This window comes from Panthera pardus, unplaced genomic scaffold (genome assembly GCF_024362965.1).
Source record: "Panthera pardus isolate Hobbes unplaced genomic scaffold, ASM2436296v1 HiC_scaffold_6, whole genome shotgun sequence".
In the NCBI taxonomy this organism is placed as follows: Eukaryota; Metazoa; Chordata; class Mammalia; order Carnivora; family Felidae; genus Panthera; species Panthera pardus.
In genome coordinates this window covers 47166683-47188062 of record NW_026526991.1, presented here as the reverse complement: position 1 = coordinate 47188062, position 21380 = coordinate 47166683, and the positions used below count along the sequence as shown (strand labels likewise).

General features: G+C 42.5%; 1 protein-coding gene across 4 annotated transcripts in view; it reads left to right on the top strand.

Annotated features, from left to right (window-relative positions):
- MYRFL (myelin regulatory factor like) overlaps positions 1 to 21380 on the top strand; it is a 126082-nt gene that overhangs the window by 50522 nt on the left and 54180 nt on the right. For all 4 annotated transcript variants that reach the window (XM_019455084.2, XM_019455083.2, XM_019455082.2 and 1 more), the window contains exons 5-10: positions 184 to 275; positions 6063 to 6213; positions 9447 to 9642; positions 11920 to 11996; positions 13513 to 13623; positions 15177 to 15267. In XM_019455084.2, the coding sequence (XP_019310629.2) occupies positions 184 to 275; positions 6063 to 6213; positions 9447 to 9642; positions 11920 to 11996; positions 13513 to 13623; positions 15177 to 15267 (718 nt within the window). The remainder of the gene's footprint in view (positions 1 to 183; positions 276 to 6062; positions 6214 to 9446; positions 9643 to 11919; positions 11997 to 13512; positions 13624 to 15176; positions 15268 to 21380) is intronic.

Sequence of the window (21380 nt, the reverse complement as noted above, 5' to 3'; positions counted from 1 at the left end):
CAGAAGCTTGCTCTTTCCACTCATGCACAACCTAGTGTTGCACACCAGTAGGGCTCAAGGAATCTTAGCTAACTGGAATTAGTCTTAAGAAGTCTGAGAGAAGACACCTGGGAAATTGAATCTGATTTAACGTAACATGGAGAGCACAAACTCCTAACCTGCATTTTGGGTTCTTGATTTTAGAGCCTCGTTGCCACCAACCAAGAAGAGGAAGAGCACACAGGTGCTGGAGGACTACGGGGACCATCAAGTGTGGGCCCACCGCTCCAGACCAAGTGAGCCAGCCCGGGGCCCATCTCTGCTTTCGCCATTGAGACGGGGATTTTGACCAGTCTTGCAGTAGCCCTACAGGATGATTTTCTCTCTCCTAGAAGGGCAAGGATAGGAGTTTTTTTCTTTCCTTTTGACATACAGTTTCGTGCAGTCTTCGGTGGGGTCATGTAGGTCCTTCTCTCCTAGGAAGAGGTGCCATTGTCTCTCTCTTTGGTGGAGATGAAATGCCGGTCCTTTCAATTTCAGGGGCAAGGTTCTGATTCAGTAGGCTTGAGGTGGGGTCTGAGATTCTGCCGTCCGAACAGGCTTTCAGTGTTGCCTGCTCGTGGAGGGTACTCTGAGAAGCAGACTTGGGAAGATTTCTCCAGTGGGGCAGGAAGGTAGAGAGCTGAGCTCCTCTGGCATCTGCTTCAGGTTAGCAGCTCCCAAGTAGGTCTTTGAAATTTTGTAAGATCATTTGCAAAGTCTTTCAGCAGACTCATATGATGCCCAAGTGGTGAGACTACCTTATTTTTGCCTTCTACAATATGTGACACATCGTGTTTCAAGCTTAGAGACCTTTTCAAGTTATGAACAAATTGGGGATTTGGAGTCTGAAGGCTTGAGCTTTCAGAAGAAATGCTATGGCACTTATCGGGTGAAAGGAAAATGCTCCATGCCAATTCTGTTAGCCCCTGTAAATAATCAGACGTAGGCAATGTGAATAGAACCCCGGATTCAGGGTACATCTCTTTTATTCCCACATGCAACAGCTTGACGGGAAGGTCAAGATTTCTGTCTTCCAGCTCTCCCTCTCACTATTGTCCCCCAATTCCAGAGGTTTATACTGCCCTGAAAGGTGATGTGGTGGCTTCCTCACCTGCTTGAGTTGCTGCCTTTGTCTTTCACAGCCTTATGACAAGTGCTGGTCCTCTGTGCCCATGGAGCCTGCTGGTGTTTTCAGGGATGGCTGGCCTCCGCTCCAGCATGGGCTGGAGGGTCCTTCAGCCAAGGCCCACACGGGGCCATTCCCTGGGAGTGTTGTGGCAGAACTGTGCTGGGTATTGGGCCCTTGCATGAACCAAACCTGTCACTGCCTTTTCTTTCACATGGATCCACCCTGGCCAGCAGGGTGCTTGGTTTTTCTTATTCGACGCTTGAGACACAAAAGGCTAAAGTCTCCTTTCTGGATAATATAGAGCTCACCATCCACCTTCCTGTGCAAAGCTTACTCTAATTTCTTCAAGAGTTCTTGCATCTAGCCTGCAGCCCCTTTGTGATCCTCAAACATAAAAGGCTGAGTGAATTTCTAGCCAGACGAGGGAACCATCTGTTCACTTCCACAGATGCACCAGCTCACTGAGAGGACTGGGCAAGCCACCCAAACCTCCCCAGCGTTTCCTCATCAAACCAGATTGCTGCTCAAATCATCCTGGCTGTCTCAGAGTTAAGCCCCATCCTGTGATGATTTTCTGCTGCCTGTCTCTGGAGAGGCCATTGATTTTTCACCATCTCCAGAGAAAATCATAGAAGAGTAACTGAAATGTCTCAACAGATAGGAAATCTTGAATCCCGTGTTTAAGTCCTATTCCAACAAAGGTCACTGAAAAGCTGACTAAAGATAATTGGCCCCAGACAACTGGGCCAGAATGTAAATGAACAGGTGCCCAGGGCTGGAAAAAAAAAGACAAAAATCCAAATGCCATGTTTTCCTTACAGCTTATATTTTTAGCAGAAGTTTTCTAGTAGAGAACTCATAGTTGATGTGGCAGAGGCCGAGGGTGCTTACAAAGTTCCTGGGGAAATGGTACAAGGGCAGAGGAAGAAGGAGCTTATGCGAGTCTTATTAGGCAGGAATTTTGATGGGAAGAGATGTTCTAAATCAATCAGTAAGGCTTTTCTAGTGACCGTCTCCTGAGCGGTTTATTTTGCCCAAGGGGTTCCAAGATCCCCATTTATAGGGCTCACGGTGTAGACTCACTGGTTTGCTGTGGGCAGATGTGAAATGTTGCTTAGAGAGAAAGCAGCTGGGGGATAGGCTCTTGCTAGCTGGTTCCAGCCTCACATGGCCTAGATCCCAAATATGAGGGGGTTCTGCTTCCATCTGATCTGAACCCCAACTATGAGAGGATTCATTGACTCACGTAGTTTGGACCTCAAATACAAAAGGACTTTTCAGCCCCAGAGTTATGGCCTTTGGCTCCCAGTGAGAGGTGCACTGGCTGAATTCACACTGTAGAGTCAGAAAAAGTATCTGTCTCGTCTCCTCAGCAGTTGGGGACTTTCTGAGCCTGACTTTTCTTGATTGCCAAATGAGAATCATAATTTCTACTTCACCCATTTCTAAGATTTTTTTTTAAGTAATGTAGAAAAGAATATTTTGAAAGGCATTAAAATGCAAATATGAGTTTTTCCAAAAGGGTTGGGACTTGGGCAGTGTGCTGCCTTCACACTCCTATTTCTCTTCTGCTACATTTTCTCGAGAAATCCTTGCTATAGCATGAAAAGAAGAGGGTGGTTTGAATCCTGTCTCTTCCACTTACCAGCTGTGACTCTGGGCAAGTTATTTCAGGTCTTTGAACCCCAGTTGCTGCATTTGTTAAATGAGATTAGGAATCCTTACTTCAGTTTGGCCGCACCTACTAAAGCATATCCTGTGACCCAGTAATTCCACTGCCACTTTTCATGATTCTGAGAAATGTTTTCAAAATGGTTGGTCACAAAAACTGGAAAAAAAAAAAAAAGAATGTTTTGCTTAGGTGACGTGTTAATAGGGACACCCCAAGACTGTGTTAGACTGTGTCTAACAGGAATGTGTACATATGCCCATGAAAAGACATTCACAAAAAAATACCCACAGTGGCATTACTTACAATAACCACAAACTGAAAATAACCCAAATGGCTGTCAAGGGCAGGATAAATTGTGGTATAGTCATACAGGGGAGTACTTACTCTACAGGCATGGGAATAAACAAAACGCCTGCCATTTGCAACAATATGTGTATGAGTGAATCTCATAAACATGATATTGGGCAAAAGAAGCCAACACGCAGGAATACGTACCATATTATTCCATTTCTATGAGCTCCTCTATGGTATGAGGTATCGGACTAGTGATTTGTCTTGGGTAGGGGAAAGTAGTAACTGCAAGGGGGCATGAAGGTGTCTTCTAGAGTCCTGGACGTGTCCTATTTCCGGGCCTACTGATAGTTACCCGGTATAATTCACTTTATTAGAAAGTATCAAATTGTGTACTAATGGTCTGTGTATTCTTCTTTATGTATATTAGACTTCACTGAAGAAAGGTTATTGAAGAAAAGGCATTCTTACTTTGAAGACTGGATGAGAAACCGTGTCAAGTGTCTTGGTACAGACAGGACATGGGAGTAGTAGACATTATTATTAGTGTGAATAATAGTAAGTCCCAGTATTGGGCTCAGGCTTGTGCCTGGCATTTCAGTGTGGGCCTGGGGTCCCTGGATGTCACCAGCGGATGGCCAGCTCCCAGGGAAGCCATGACTGTGTTGGTGTTGTTAGAGTGACTGCCCCTTAGCTTTGCTGCTATAATGGGAAAAGGCAGGAACTGCTGTTATCCTTGACCTGGCCACCATGCCTGAGTGGGAAAGGGCCCACGTTAGCTGATATTCACTCAGGCACTCAGTGTTAGTTATTTCACATCGGATAGAATTACCACAGAGGCCAAGAATGGAGTATTCCTCAAGGCTTCTTGGGGATAACTGAGTCATCTGAGCCAAAACAAGTGCAGGTGGTGACGACAGTGCCACTAACATTAACCAAAAGCGCCATAGTTTACATCCTTGCTAGCGACAGGCCCTGTGCTCAGCACCTACAGTCATAACTCATTGCGTTATGAGTGAATCTCATCACACAGTGAGCCCAGGAGGTTTCATATTGTTGCCTCCGTTTTGTAGATGAAGAAACTGAAGCCCAGAGAGCTGAACCCATTTTCCTAGATTGTACAGCTATGAAATGTACAGTTGTGCCTCAAGCCCAGGCCCATCTGATTTCAGACTCCAAGCTCCTGAACTTCCTTTACCCTCTGTCCCTTGTAGAAGAGAGGAAGGAAAGAAGGAAGAACTGGTTTCTCCTCTTCTCTGAATTTGGTATAAGCAGGAGAACTGTGGAAGGTTTTTGTTTGTCCGTTTGTTTTAAAAAGTTTTTAGGTCTGGTAACTTTTGGAGGAGTGATGGCATGAGGAGGTCCTTGCATTGCTGACCCCCTGTAGTCTTAGCCGAGGTGGCGGTGGGGGGGGGGGGGGGCGGGGGGAAGGTTTTCATGATTCTGAGAAATCTTTTCAAAACGGTTGGTCACAAAAACTGGAAAAAAAAAAAGAATGTTTTGCTTAGGTGATGTGTTAATAGGGACACCCCAAGAAAACACATTTTGTATGACATTTGAGATCAAAGACAACCTGAAGCAGTGTGTTGTTTTATTTATGTGAGCAAGTCTGCAGTGCAAGTATAAAGAAAGAAAGGTAGGTGAGTGAAAGAAAACCCTGCATTTTCTAAGCTCTGGGCTAAGTGCATGCTCCCCAGGAGCCCATGTTGTGCTTCTCTGTTGTTGCTTACAGCCTGCACCTGATCTTATGAACGCCCACTATTTCCCTTTCACTCCTGATGTCAGGCATGAGTGATAGTAGGGGAGTTAAAAGAAAAACAGAAAACGTACCAATAGAATTTACATAAAAAGTATCTGAGGTTGAACCACACGGTCTGGAAGCATACTCAAATTAAGACAAACAATTTACAAGGATTATGCAAAAATAGTAGCTCGTGTATGTGAAATTGCTGTTATTTTAACATACAAAAGTGGCAATTTCATATCGTCAATACTGCATACGATATTTTGTTACTTTATCTTGGCATTAGCTTCTGAGTGCACTTGTAGTATGGTATTCTCTCTGCTTGCGTGATGTTGCAAGATGGGCAAGACATCTGTTTTAATTTCTATTGTGCAGTTGAGGGAAGTAAGACACTAAGTGAATAAATAGCTCCTCTAAGCTCAGAAAGCTAGTGCCACAAGGGACCCGTAACAGAGTAGAATGTATGGGTTGCAATTAACAAAAACAAAGAAACAAAGGACAAAACCCCCACACCTCAAACTGCCTTAAGGAAAAAAACAAACCAAAAAACAAAACTGGAGGATTTATTGGCTCCTATAACTCAAGAGTTTAGAATTGGATCCCAGAACTCAAATCACGCCATCAAAACTGGGCGCCCTTCATTCTCAACTCTGTGTCCTGCTGCTGTGGGGCTTCATTCCTAAACATTCCCAAAATGGTGCCGGCGGCTCTTGGGGTTATATCTCAGAGGTTTAAAGCTCATGGAAAAGAGTCGGCATCTTTGAACCCCTGTCCGCTGAAGTGCAGAAGTGCACTGTGCTTGGATAGGATTGGGCCATGAGCCTACCTGATGGAATTATTGATGCAAATAGTGAATGTTGTGTTTTAACTGATCCGGTCTGGGTCCCCATACCCTCCTCTGACTGGGAGTAGGCTTCCCTGGAGCCACGTTGGCTGGAAGTGGCTATGTAGGAAGTAGCGTAGACAGACACTGAGGGCAAAATATCCCAAGTACCATTGCATCTTAGAGATCACCGACCCCAAATTGCTCTTTTTGCAGATGAGGAAACAAGGCTAGCCACACGTCTCCTGCCTCCCAACACTTGTTACTTCCCACGTGCTCACTCTATCTCATCCATGGCCAGTTCATTGGCTCCCTGCAGCTGTCTGCGAATCTAGGAAAAACAGCCTTGGAGGAAGGATCTAACATGCCGATTTCTTTGCAGTGACAAATAGGAGTCACAGCAGTGAAGTGCAAGACTACGACGGTGAGGGACAGAACATGATGCCTGTGGACCAGTGTTCTCCTACTCTGAAGTGGCAGCCGTATCAAAGTGTTCCTTGGCACAGTTTGTTAAATGGTCATTACGAGAAACTGTAAGTGGCCCAGGGATGCCTGGTGCTGTGCTGGAGAGTGAGGGAAGGAAGGCAGTGCTAATCTTCAGGACTAAATCCAAGTATTTGGGCTTTGATGCCACTCCTGATTGAATAGGATGGGCCAATGAGAAAGCGTGCTTTACTCCTTATGTTTTGCGTCCCAACTAGTGAAGAGTTGAGACGTGGATTTCTGGCCGTTAGGACTCCAAGCTTAAAATTCTAACTCATTATAATTTGCCCACTAAATGATGGAGGGAGAGCGAATCTTTCTGAGATCAATACCCAGTTCACCTAAATGCTGGAAAATGGAGATTTCCCAAATCAGTAACATTTAACCCTGCAGTTAATTTAAAATTCCATAAAATACTGTTTTAGGGGGCCACATTAAATTGCTAGCCTGTGACACCCCTACTTCCCCAATATTTATGCTGTGAATCAGTATTGTCAAGTTCATTGGCAACATCTAGTGAAGCAGTCACAGTTGGTGGTGGCTTTGTAGTAAGAGACTGAAAGTAAAACATAGAAAATATCTTTAAACTGGAAAAATTTTCATCCTAATCTTGTGACATTATAGTTTCAGGAAATAAATGTGAACGTACATATTATTACTCTTAAACATCCTCTGAGCCTTCTCTTTATTCCTGAGGATATGTCACCCACTTAAGTCTTCTAGAATTTTTAAGATTAAAAACGCCTTCTTGAATAAACCTAAAAAAATGTTAATGGATAAAGAATGGGATTTTCAAGTAATACATATAATATGAAATAAGAAATTTTGGTCTACAAACGAGGGCCTTTGTGGTATTTTCCAAATTCAAATATAGCTTATTTAAGAGCAAAACTTATCACTAGGACTTTCATGTTGGATGAACTAGAAGGAAGATATCTTTTCCTTCAAGCAAATTCTAAGGACTTAAACAGACTTTGGGAGTTGGTATGTTGAATGGGAGGCAGAAAGAAGCAAATTGCTAATTGTATCATTGAACTGTCACAACTTTTGTCTTTGCCACTGAGTGCAATTAGAAAAAGAAAGGAAGGGTCCATAGGTCTTGGTTTTGAGTCTTAGTCCGCATTTAGTTATCCTTCAGGGAGTATTTCATAGGCTTTCCTAAATATGAGTACCAAGGTATGAAACCTCAACTTCTTGAGGTAACTTCTCTTTCTTCTCATTTGAGTAGATTTTTTTTTTTTTTTAAGTTTATTTGAACAGCCAATCTAAACTCCACTGATCTGGAAAAAAAAGAGAACATGGATGGTATCAGCTCAAAGGTATAGAGGCAGATGTATTTTGAATGCTTAGACATAATTCACTTTTCTTAAGTGCAAGAAAAGGACAATATTAATCTACATTAGAATTCAGGTCATCTTAATTCCACTACTCATATCATTGAGACAGAATATCACTTGTCTCAGATTATTATGTCTAATTTGATACAAAAATATTGTTTCCTTAAGTTTTCCTGAAAGCACTAAAGTTAGGGGATTGAAAATTTATCAAAAACTTTTTTTCTGAATGATATTTAAAACTTGTGTCAACAGAGCTTTTTAAAAGCCAGTTTAGTTGACTTTATGTATATCTTTTGATACCAAAATCAGAATCACTATTTTTAGGTAAATAAATTTCTATAGCCAGAGATTGGTGTTTAAGATTCACAGGAATCTTCAACATTGTGATTGTTGGTTGATTCAGTTTCTGCTTCCAGCAATCTTTAAATTTCAGGCTAATGCTCATATCTGAGCTACAAACCTTACCTTCTTCGGAGTTTTTGATAGTGAAACATGGAAGATCACAAAAAGATATTTTACAAAAAGGTATTTCCTATTTTCTCAACCAAGACCGTTCTTATTACCCTCTGCAGTAAAATCTATACGATTCAATTCATCTAGCCTTTAGATGAGCAAATTAGAAGATTAGTTCTAGAAACCTGAGTCAATATGAAGTTCCCAGATGGCATAAGACATGTGGTCTTTATCAAATCCTTCATTCAGTGACTGTTCCCGAATTTGCTGCTGGCAGCCACAGGACTGTGGAGCCTTTGACATGTCAGCTACTTGGAGGTCATCAATGGCCCAGTGACTTGACCCATTGGGAAGGAGCTTAACTTGCAAAGAACAGGAACACTCTTTTCCCAAGAGACTCATTTATATTTTCTGTCTCTGGAGTTAAAGGAAAATTTAGAAATTCAGTGTTGTTCATTATACTGGCAGCCATCCAAACTGAGATCCCGGGAAGCAGAGAACCACATACACAGCCGCAGAGAGCCGGCAGAGCTCTAAGTCCTGCTCGCCTCTGCTTGTGGTCCTGGGAAGGAGCTTCTTACCTGAGGAAAACCCCACATTTAGGAATCTTGATGAATTAGAAATCATGTTCCATATCTACAATATGTATGGGAAAAACTCGCCAAAAAGTTTTCACCTTTTATATTCTCTTCTCCATTCATTAAGGATGTTTTATTTTCCTTAACATTGGAAGTAGTTAATTAAACATGTCATACACATAGCATTGATATTGAACATAATTTTATGGGGCAAATAAAACAAGAGTCTGATTAGCCACCGCACCACTTCTGTTCCCGGCAAAAGTAACCAGCATAGTAGGTTTTCAGTGCTATTACCAGAGCAGGAGGCTAAGAAGGAAATGACTACACTCTGGTGAAAACAGGTTTCGATCAGTGTTCTGACTGACTCTGGTTAATTTGGTTTAAAGCTATTCCTAGTAATCCTGACCAGTCTGCCTTTTTCTTATGACCACCAACAGGCTGAATCTGAGGGATTCACTCATCTGAGGGAGTATTTGAGTGTGGTGTTGCTGATGACATTTAGAGGCTTTTTTTTTTTTAAGGTGGAAAAGATGAATTTTATCCCAGATATTTCACAAGTCTGAGGAATGTGGTGATTTCTCAACTTCTGGACTACGTCTTTCTATTGTGTGGTGGGGTCAAATTAGAATTCTGGAAAGCACAAAGGGAAAAGGCAGGCCAAGGCGACAGTCTTCCATTTGGCAAGAATTGTGCTTCTTCCTTGTGAGAAGATAAAATGCTGTGAGAAAGCCATCTGTGTTTTGAAATAGCATTTTCACTTCCTCAGCAAAAATTCACCAAATTGATTCAATATAGCAAAAATCACTTTCTACAATATATTTTCTTGAAATGTTTATACAATTGATATTGTTAATGAAAGAAAATGTGTGGATAATGTTTGTTAAACTGGTTTCTTGATTCCTCTTTCCATAGACCCGATGTCGGTTATCGAGTTATCACAGACAAAGGATTTAATTTTTCACCAGCAGATGAAGCTTTTGTTTGCCAAAAGAAAAACCATTTTCAGATAACCATCCATATCCAAGTTTGGGGAAGTCCAAAATTTGTCCAAACCCAAATGGGCCTAAAGCCAATAGAAATGTTTTACTTGAAAGCTTTTGGGGTTAAGGTGAGTTTTTTATTTAGCTTGGTTTAATTAAGCTAACTTTTATTAAGTGTTCCTGTTATCTGTTGCTGCCTAACAAACTGTCCCCCAAACTTAGCAACGTAAAATAATAACAGCCATCTATTTGGGTCACAAATGTGCAGGCCAGTTAGGGGTTGGCTCTAGCAGTTCATGCCTGTTCAGGGGTCCTCAGCTAGGCCTGGATCCAGTGTCAAGATGGCTCATTTATATGTCTGTCAAGTTTGGACTGGCCATTGGCCAGGAGCTCAAATGAGACCGTGGCTGGGAGGCCTTGGCTGTTCTTCACACAGACCTCTCTGTGGGATAGGTTGTGCTTCCTCACAGCATGGCGGATGGGTTCTAAGAGTAAACGTTCCAAGACATAGGAGGCAGAAGCTGCTAATTTCTGAAGTCTGAAACTGGCTCAGAACCTGGGACAGCATCACTTCAAACCACATTTTGATAGTTTTCAGTATATAAATCTTGCACTCCTTTGACTAAATGTAATTATTTTATTCTTTTTGATGCTGGTGCATTTTCAAATGCAATAGATTCACAGTTTTCACCAAATTCTCAAATAGGTCCCTGACTTAAAAAACCAAGGAACTGTTAATTTGGTCAATGTCCCCTTTTTTCCAGTTTAACAGAGGAGAGACTGAGTAAAGTTACACAATTCATTCAAGATAAGTGGATGAGAGAGTTGAGTTTAGAGTGCAGGTAGGATGATTTCTGAGGTCAACAACTCTTTCTTAACTTGTGACTTCAGATCCAGCTTCTCAGGGGGAAAAACATCCATTATCTGCATATTTTGTCCTGATTATTAACCTGAGCTTAGCACTGAGTCTCCCAAAATGAGGCTTGACTGCTGAACACATCAGCTGCTCTTGCTCCAAACTGAGTTGCTTGCTCCAAACCAAACCCAGAGTAAATACAGATAACAAACAAACAAACAGCAACAAAACATATTTTTCTGATCATGGAAGTAATGTGAATCCATTGTGAAAATTTTGGAATGCAAAAGAAAACTATAAAGAAAGAAAATTCATTCATATTTGGGACCCACCATTTGTTAGTCTAATTTTTCTCTTATTAAAATTAATTTCGGGGTGCCTGGGTGGCTCAGTCAGTTGAGTGTCTGACTCTCTATTTTGACTCAGATCATGATCCGAGAGTCGTGGGATCGAGCCCTGCGTTGGGATTCTAACTGGGCGGACAGCCTGCTTAAGATTCTCCCTCCTCATCCCCCTCCTCCTCCTCCTCCTCCTCCTCTGCCCCTCCCCCTGGCTCTCTCTCTCTCACTAATAAAAAGTTTTTAAAATTCATTTCATATTGTTAATAGCATATTATGAAAATGACATGTGATATTAAAGATTCTATAAGGTATTATTTACAAAGATGATACAGTTTCTATTGTATAAATGTATCATATTCCTGCATTATTATAAGTTTTGCTTGTTTTCAATTTTTTATTGTTAGTTAAACTTCAGTAAACATCCACGTATACCTGTCTTTGCATGAGGATACATTCCAGAAGAATTTATACATCAAAGGACAGATGTTACTAAAACTCTTGATGTAGATTGCCCAATTGCTTTTCAGAAAAATTGTTATTATGCTAATACCCACAAGCCATATATGACGGGGCAGATCTCACTACCCCCATGCCACTCTTCATTAAGAGCAAGAAGAGTTTTGTAACAAGTACTGAAAAAATACCATTCTCTGTATTTTATTTATTTTTATTGTTTATTGTTTATTGTTATTTCTTCTTATTCAAATGCAAGCTCTTCAAGGGCTGGGATTTCTCTTAATTTTGTCCACTGCTCATCTTCAATGCCTCGGGCAATGCCTGGTGCATAGCAGGGGCTCCTACATGAATGAATAAATGAATGAACGAATGCAGGTATCTATGGAATGAATGGATCAATGAACGAATGAATGCTTGCATCCTTTTAGCTGCCTCGCTGCTGTGTTTTGCTCCTGGTGTTTTAATCACCTACTAGCTCACACTATAATCACCGCTCACCTGAAGTTTTCTGTTGTCTTGTGTTTTCATTGTTTAGTTTTACAGATAATTGTTTCTTTTCTCACCAATAGCATACTGCTTAAGGTTGGGGCCATTGTCTTATATGTCTTTTCAGTGACTTGTTCCTCCTACCCAGTGACTATCATGATGCCTTGGAAAAGTTTTAAAGCACTTGAATGTTGTTTACTAATGAACATTTTTATTAATAAGTTTATGTAGTCAATAACTAATTTACTTTTTGTTGTTCCAAACAGGTAGAAGCTACCAGTCAAATAATTGCTATTGAACAATCCCAAGCAGATAGAAGCAAAAAGATTTTCAATCCTGTTAAGTAAGATTTCTTTTCTGAATTCCTTTGTGAATGCTATGGTAAAAAGACCCATTGCCCAATATATTTTGTTTATTAAAAATGAATTCCACCGACCATGTGATTTCTCTTACATGTGGAATCTAAAAAACAAAACAAATGAACAAACAAACAAACAAACAGAAAGCAGAAACAGACCTATAAATACAGAGAGCAAACTGATGGTTGCCAGAGGGGAGGGCTTGGGGCATGGTCAAAAGGGGTGAAGGGAAGTAGGAGATACAGACTTCCAGTTATAGAATGAGTAAGTCCCAGGAATGAAAGATACAGCACAAGGAATATAGTCAGTGTTACTGTGATAGCATTATGTGGTAGCTACAGATGTGGTGAGCATAGCCCAAGTAGAGAGATGTCACATCACTATGTTGTACACCTGAAACAAACGTAACATTATTTATCAACTATATGTGAATAAAAAAAAGTAATAAAAAATAAAATGAATCCCACTGCAGAAACTACATGGGTAACAAGATGTTAATATTATGAACACATGCGTATCAACAAAAATAAAATAGGTAAAATGCATTGAAATAATTTCAAACAAACTCTTGTAAAAAGCTTCATTTTTAAGTCATTATTTTCATAACCATTTATTACTGACACCTTTGCTAACTACCTGGGTTCCTTGACATAGGTTATGATGAGACCTTTCTTTTAAGTTACGCTGTGCTTACAATTCATTTTTTCTTATTTTTCAAAGCTATGTTGATAGATTGCCTAATGGGTTCCAGAATAGAAAGCGCACCGCCCTGGGATTATCCCAAGCAATATGGCAGTCCAAAGTGAGCATTCAGCCTGTGGAATGACTTGGAGTGTGATTTGCTTTTTGACTATTTGGCTGGGACGTAGTTGAGATATCCCAGTGTTCTGACCCTGAGGCAATCCCACTCCGGGTGGCACAAAGATGGTCCTACCGCCTGGAGAAACCAGGCAGGAGCTTGGCCTGACGCTCCGGTGGGAGCCATGTGTACAAGCTCAGCAGTAAAGTCGCCTGGTGCATCTGGTTCTCCCTCTCCCGCCTGGGCGGTCTGGGTGTGGTCTTCCTTAGGGGCCAGGCCCAGAGAGGGCAAATACGTGAAGGGGATACAAAGGAGTTCGCGAGGAACCTAGAGAAATTGCTTGTCAGGAGGCAGTTCTAGCAGCAGTGGCAGAGGCACAAATGAAATGTCTTTTCTCCCCATTGTGGAGTTAAAAGAACCCATATGTGGTATGGGGAGCATACTGCCTTTATGGGTGAGAAACTCCAGGCTCGAGCTTCTGCTGAATGAGCATATCTTACCTTTCAAGAATTATTCCCTGGCAGCCATTCCAGACCATGTTGTGGAGAGTTTATTAAAAATCAGCAACTGGAATAAACTGTCCTCTGCAGTGTGATGGGAATGGGGGACTGAACATACTTGAGACTCTCAGGATGAGTTAGGTATGATCGAGGAGTCCACGTTCTCTCACAGTCTCTCGGTATTTCTGCTGTTTGTTTTAGAATCGACCTGCTGGCCGACCAGGTCACCAAAATTACGTTGGGCCGGTTACACTTCAGCGAAACTACAGCAAATAACATGAGGAAGAAGGGAAAACCAAATCCTGACCAGAGGTACTGGAATCCCTATGTATGCCCCACGGTGGCCGGGTACTCTATCTGACTGGCCAGTGCCCTCCAGAGGCCCCTCTGGTCCTCTTGGTGCTGCCAGCCTGCCACCCAGGCTGCCCTTGGCCACTTCCCCCTTCTTGAACTCTTCCTGTTTCTTAACATGTCTCATTTACCCTTACTGTCTTTCCATGCTCATCCCCCACAGTGCCTACTCTCCTGCCCAACCTCAAATCTGCGTGCCTTGACTCCCTCCACGATTCTCTAGAATGACCACATGCTTATGCCTCACTGCTGTCCAAGGGTTGAGGACCAACTGCCCTGCTGAAACCTGTGTGCTGGTCACTAGTGTAAAGCCCCGATTCCTGGAGTTCTGCTATAGCTTCTTTTGATTAAGAAAGGAAAGGAACTCGGATCAATGATTTACACCTGTGGTTCTCATAGTGTGGCCCCAGACTGGCAGAGATGCTGTCACCAGGATGCTTGTTAGAAGTGTGATCTCTCACCAAAGATCTAAGAATCGAAAGCTCTGGAGGCGGGGCCCAATAATTTGTATTTTAACAAATCCTCCAGGTGACTTTGATGCAGTCTCAAATTTGGAGTCACCGGTTGTAGAACATACGTTCTGGAGTTGGAAAAAATTGAGTTTAAAATTTGAAACCACCGTTGACTAGCTGGGTGCCCTTGAGCATGTGACTTAACCCTCTGAGACTCATTATTTTCCCATTCTCTAAAATGGGGACAATGTTCATATCCTACTCCAATGGGGTTGTTTTGGGGTTCTAAATGAAATACTATAGACAACCTGCTTAGCCCAGTGTATGACACATTTTGAGGACTCAGATGATAGCTAATAATTACAATGAAAATAACAATTATTACTATGACTGTTTTACTTTAGACATAGGGGACAACTCCTATTCTCTAAGGATTAGAGAATCTGTAGCATTGCAGAGGAAGTTGGCAAAGTTTTCTCATGCGGTTCCTAAAACAAAAGCTACTCTCATAGGGATAGTTTTGTTTTGGTTTCAAAAAATGAGCTGATGTTAAAAATGCCTCATCAGTGTTACATATGAAGAAGCTATTAAAATAACCTTGGTGAAAATTCATTGGGAGCAATTGGAGGGAAGGGTCCAGGTTTTTGACTAAGTCACGACATGGGGGTATGTAGCATACAGGGCCAAGAGCAGATGGGGTGGGAAGGGCCCGGTGTGGTTGGGCAAACCCTGCTGTGATAGGGTAGGTGGCTTGGGCAGCTCTCGGTAAGGGGACCTCTAAGATGGCTGCCTGTTGTGCATTTGTTTGTGAGCAGCGCTGTGCTGGGGGGCTTGCGGAACAGCTCGCAAATCCCTCAGACTGGGCAGAGGGTACCAGTACCGAGTGAATCCACTGCTATTTCCTCTCACAGGAGGGGCAGCTGAAAGCACAGTAGAAAATCTTTAAATGTGCAAACCTGCCGAGATAAATTCACCATTGATGAACTGTTGTGTGGCATTTGATCGCACAAATTATGTCTCTGTTTCCTTACGCGTTGGCCTTGTCTGCTGTTTTTGACTTAGGTACTTCATGTTGGTGGTTGGACTGTATGCTGCTAACCAAGACCAGTTCTATCTATTGTCTGCCCACATCTCTGAACGGATCATTGTAAGGGTAAGGTTCAGCTCTTGCATCTTTCTGGATCCCACCTGCTTTTCTCGGCTGAAGTGGAAGTTGCATTTTCATTGGCATGCTTGAAGTATGCAATTTCTCAACTGATGATAGTAATAGCAGATATTATTATTTTAGTTTTCACATAATGGTTCTCAACTAGGAGACCTTTTGTCCCCCAGAGGTCACTTGGCAATGTCTGCAAACATTTTTTGGTGGTCACAACGGGGGGGAGATGCTCCTGGCATCTCGTGGGTATAGGCCGGGGATGCTGCTCAATCCCTTACAATGCACAAGACAGCCCCCACGACAAACAGTTACCCCTTCCAAAATGTCAGCAGTGCCACAGCTGAGACACCCTGGTTTAAATGCTGTATTCCAGGCACTGAGCTGAATAATTTATATATGGCATCATTTTACATTGGGCCACATTTACGTTACCTTCTTTACATGCAGAGGAGCTGAGGCTCAAGGAGGTGAGAAACTCATCGTGATTGCACAGCTTGTGAAGGATGGAGCCCGGGTTACAACCTAGTTCTCTCTGATCCCAAAGCCCACAGGGTGGGGAGAGTAGTAAAGAAGGAATTTCATACCCAAAAGTGATTGGTGACCCCAGGAACCATCTGGGCCGCTGCCTAGCACATAGTCATGGTTCAGCACATTTTGCTGAATGAATGATTGGTCACAGCTGTGGACAGGCATCTTGGCAGCCACAAAAGCATAAAGCTGTTGGCAGCTGGAAATGCAGCTGTGTGAGGCCAGGCTGGCCACCGTTGAGAATACCAGGGGCATAAGGTAACGGGTCACCACGGGCCTGGCAGCCGGGGAGAAGCTAGCTGTCCTGTGACACAGGGAGGGCATGTGAAGTCCAACAGGAGAAATCGTCCAGTGTGGGCATGCCCACGTACGTGGCTGTGACTCTTAGGCCTGGGGACCAGATCTGCCTGTTTGGGGAAATGAGTCTTTCCTCTCTTGCCTCAAGCTGTTCTGAAACAAAGGGTCCTCTGTGTAATTCTTCCAATCAATTAAAAATAATAAGCCACTTATAAGTGGAAATCCTTAAACTGCATCTCAGACTTTTAATGGGGGGTGAAGTAATGTTGGAAATGAGGTAAAATGCTTGTGTTCAGATGTCCCAGAGTAAGGGCTGGACTATGTGCCTGCCGTTTTTGTGGAACCCGATCTAATCTGTGGCAAACAGGGTGCCACTGGAGCAAAAGCTGGTGGAGCCTTCTTCTTTGGTCATGGAGCAGGGGCAGTGGTTCCCCATCCCTCATCGGGGGGTGGAAGGGTGGGGGGTGGTTTGGGTTCGGGGCCCAGGGCGTGATGTGATCTGGGATTGCTGTGCTGCACTAACAAGTGTGATTTAAAGTAAAGTCACTTATTGTTGCTGGTTTTTCATAGGGAGAATAAAGACAGATAATGCCATTCTTTTCAGAGTTAGCATAGATTAGATATTCTGAAAATGTTGCTTTGAGCTGGGAAACTCATGCTTGAGTCTGGCAGCCTGCTAGTCACCTGCACACCTTGAATAATTTACCTGGTGTCGGGTTTCTCCATTTCCTGCTGGCAGGTCTGTACTCCAGCAGAGTGGAGTACAATGGTGGGGGGGGGGGGGGGTGGGAAGGGGGAGCACTCTACTGTCTGATGTTCTATTTCCAGAACTCTGTTAATTGGTGCTTGCTCGTATTCAAAACACAATTATCATTTAACTCGTGATGGTAGCTTTGAGAAGGTGTTTCTGCAATTCATATTTGTTATAAATACTAAAAAACATTAAATTATACTTAGTGAAGATTGGGTGCCATGTTATTCACTAAATTTTTATTTTTAAAAAGTGATTCCATTCCAGATTTGATTGCTTTCTTCCAGCCATAATTGTTGGTTAAAGACAATGCCCTATTTTAGAAGTGTGCTGGGCAACACAAGGGTTATCCTAACAACGAGAAGAAGAAGAATGGTGATAGGGAAAACCATTCTGCCCCTCCCCCAAACTGGAAATATCTTAGTGATACTATTTTATTCTGACCCCAAATGCAGAAGTGAAAATGCATGCACTTTTGAATCTGCTTAATTGTTTAACGTCAAAACCAACCAAGAGAAAAAAACTGAATTTCATTAATGATGATATGTTTGGGGCACCTGGGCGGCTCCGTTGGTTGAACATCTGACTCTTGATCTCAGCTCAGGTCTTGATCTCGGGGTCATGAGTTCAAGCCCCACATTGGGCTCCATGCTGGGTGTGAAGCCTACTTATAAAAGAAGAAAGGAAAAAGAAAAATGAAAAAAAAAAGAACCGGTGATATGTTTGAATCAGTGAGTTTTCAAAATGTCCACAGAAAATATTTCCTGCCCCTAAGTTTCTAGAGAGCTCTATATAGGTATATGCCTTGGATATATATAGTTAGTTAGTTAGTTAGACAGAGCACAGACCAGCTTACATTCTCCAAAAAAGCCAGAGGTGCCCTCCTAGGTTATGGCCTGGGTCTGTTAGTTTGAGCTCCAGAGTAAAGGAAGAAAAAATTGACAACCGAAGATGTTACAAGAGCAGACTACGTTATATAGAGAACTGAAAACTGCACTGAGCAAATGCAGGTTCATTTTGAAGCCTAAGAATCATTCTTCCCAATAGCAGAGATTAACATAAAGGGCAAATGTATGAGGCTTGGACTAGATGAGTTTCAGGCCCCCAAGAGGGGTTCAAGAGACCACAACTGTTAGAATTCTCCTTGGAGAGAGAATGGTGGGCCAGACCCAGTAATTGTTCATCTGGATTGTCAACCAGAACAGCTTTAGAAATATCTTATGGTCCTGTAGTGTAAATTGACCAATTTCATGGAAATTAAGCTTTACTACAAAGACAGGTTTATTTCCCAGGTCTTTGTTTTTGGGAGCATTCTGCAGTGGAGTTCCTTCACATTCTCTTGTTAATGACTAGGTTTTCATTCAGCTCCACTTTCCTTCTAAAACATGTGATTAAACCTGGTTTGGAGTGCTGTGTTGTAAGCAGGAGGGATGATTACTTTTGTCTGCCCTTCAAAGGCGCACTGGGGTTTCCTAGTTTTGAAAACTAATACATTATTCCAGTTTCTTTTCCAGAAGAATATAAATGGGCACGTCCCCAAGAAGTCCCCCTTTACTGCCCTGCAAACTGCACTGCCCTAAGATGGAAAACTGACAAACAGGGACAGGGAGAACAAAAGAAATAGTGCAGCTGCAGGGATGGAGAGGGATGGGCGTAGAGTAGGGCGTCTTCGTTGCTACCAGCTCTCACCCTTTTCCACAAAACCCCCTTCCCTCCCCTAACACACACACACACACACACACCTCTTCTGGAGTTCAGATGAATTTTTTATTTACCCAGAGGAATCAGTGTGTGGAGCAGTGTCCATTTCACCCTGTAGTTGGGATTCAACTTGCTGGTTAACTATGGAAGAGATAACTCGACCAGGTGTGTATGGTACAAAGAATCTCCTGGAGAGTAGAACAGAGATGCCTGGGTCCCACCTCCGCAGTTGTTGGTTTTTTTGAAATGTTTATTTATTAATTTTGAGGTGGGGGGGGGGGAGAACTTGAGCGGGGGAGGGGCAGAGAGAGAGAGAGAGAGAGAGAGAGAGAGAGAATCCCAGTCAGGCTCCGCTCTGTCAGCACAGACCCCAACAACACAGGACTCGAACTCATGAACTGTGAGATCATGACCTGAACTGAAAGCGAAAGTTGGACACTTACCCAACTGAGCCACCCAGGCACCTCCACAGTTTTTGATTCAGTAAGTTGAATATACATTTCTGACAAGTTTCCAGGAGATGCCGATGCTGCTGCCTACTGACCTCCAGACCACACGTTGACTAACACTGGTAGGGAGCATTTCTGGGCCCATTTTCCATAGCCCTTTCAAAAGATACAAAAATTGATTTGTTATTAACTGCCTTCCTCAACTCAGGCTCTCCTATTATGCTCTTTGGCTGCTGCTTTAGAAGCCCAAACAATGGAAAGCAAAGAAATTCCAGCTTTCCATTCCAAATTTAGAACAAACCTCAAATTATTGTTAATTGCTATTTCCTATTCCAAGCACCTGCAGAGGGCGCCATTTACATTTTACTCAGTGAATGATGCTCCCTGGCAGAATTTCACAACTTTGCCACTGTGTTGCTGAGGAGAGCAGATTGAATGATTACAGGCATATTTCAGAGACATTGAGGGTTCGGCTCCAGACGGAACCTTTTAGAGATGGCGGAGGGTCCTGCCTCAAAGTTCATGGCTGCTGACTGATCAAGGGGGTGGTTGCTGAAGGTTAGGGTGGCCCTGGCACTTTCTTAAAATAAGACAACAGTGAAGTTTGCCACACCAGTTGACTCTTCCTCTTATGAATAGTTCCTCATAGCATGTGATGCTGTTTGACAGCATTTTACCCACTATAGAACTTCTTTCAAAATTGGAATCAGTCCTCTGAAACCCTGTCATTTTATCAAATAAGTTTATGTAATATTCTAAATCCTTCATTGTCATTTCAACAATCTTCACAGCATCTTCACCTGGAGTAGATTCCACCTCAAGAGACAAATTTCTTTGCTCATGCATAAGAAGCAATTCTCATCAATAAAAGTTTTAGCATGAGATTTCAGCAATTCATCATATCTTCAGGCTTGATTTTTCATTCTGGCTCTCTTGTTCTTTCTACCACTTCCGCTAAAGCCGTGAGCCCCTCAAAGTCATCCATGAGGGTTGGAATCAACTTCTTCCAAACTCCTTTAATATGAATATTTCCACCTCTTCCAATGAATCAGGAATGTTCATAATGGCATCTGGAATGGTGACTCCTAGGGGCACCTTGCTGGCTCAGTCAGGAGAGCATGCGATTCTTGATCTTAGGGTCGTGACTTCCAGTCTCACATTAGACATGGAGCCTACTTAAAACAAAAATAAAAAGAAATATAGAATGGTGAATCTTTTACAGAAGGCTTTCAATTTACTTTGCCCGGATCCATCAGAGAAATCACTATCCATGCCAGCTGTAGCCTTCTGAAATATATTTCTTACATAATAAGACTTGAAAGTCAGAATTACTCCTTGACCCATGGGATGCAGAATGGATGTTGTGTTAGCAGGCATGAAAACAATGTTAATCTCATTGTATATCTCCATCAGAGCTCTTGGATGACCAGGTAAATTATCAATAAGCAGTCATATTTTCAAAGGAATCTTCTGGGTGGTCTCTACAGTGGGCTTAAAATATTCAGTAAACCATGTTGCAAACAGATATGCTGGCATCTGGGTTTTGTTCCATTTGTAGAGCCCAGGCAGAGTAGATTTAGGGTAACTTTTAAAAATATATATGTTTTTAATGTTTATTTATTTTTGAGAGAGAGAGAGAAAGAAAGAACAAGGAGCGGGGGTGGAGCAGGGAGAGAGAAAGAAACAGAGAATCTGAAGCAGACTCCAGGCTCTGAGCTATCAGTGCAGAGCCTGATGCAGGGCTTGAACCCACGAACCATGAGATCATGACCTGAGCCAAAGCTGGATGCTTAACCGACTGAGCCACCTAGGCATCCCAACTTAGGGTAGCTTTTTAAGGGCCTGAAGCTTTTTGGAATGGTCAGTGAACGCTGACTTCAATATAGAGTCAGCTTGTCCTTTGAAGTTTGGAAGCTAGGCATTGACTTCTCTCTAGCTACAAAAGTCCTAGATGGCATCTTCTTTCAATATAAGACTGTTTCGTCTACATTAAAAATCTGTTGTTTAGTGAAGCCATCATCATTGATTATTCAGATCTCCCGGAGAACTTGCTGCAGCTTCTATATCAGTACTTGCTGCTTCACCCTGCACTTTTATGTTATACATATGATTTTTCCCCTTAAACCCTAACCAACCTCAGCTAGCCTCAGACTTTTCTTCTGCAGCCCCCTCACCTCTTTCAGCCTTCATGGAATTGAAAAGTTAGGGCCTCGCTCTGGATTAGGCTCTGGCTTAAGGAAATGTTGTGGTTGGTTTGATATTCTATCCAGACCTCTAAATCTTTCTCCATATCAGCAATACGGCTTTCACTTTCTTATCATTCGTGTGTTCACTGGAGTAGCACTTTTCATTTCCTTTGCATTCACAACTTGGTTATCTGG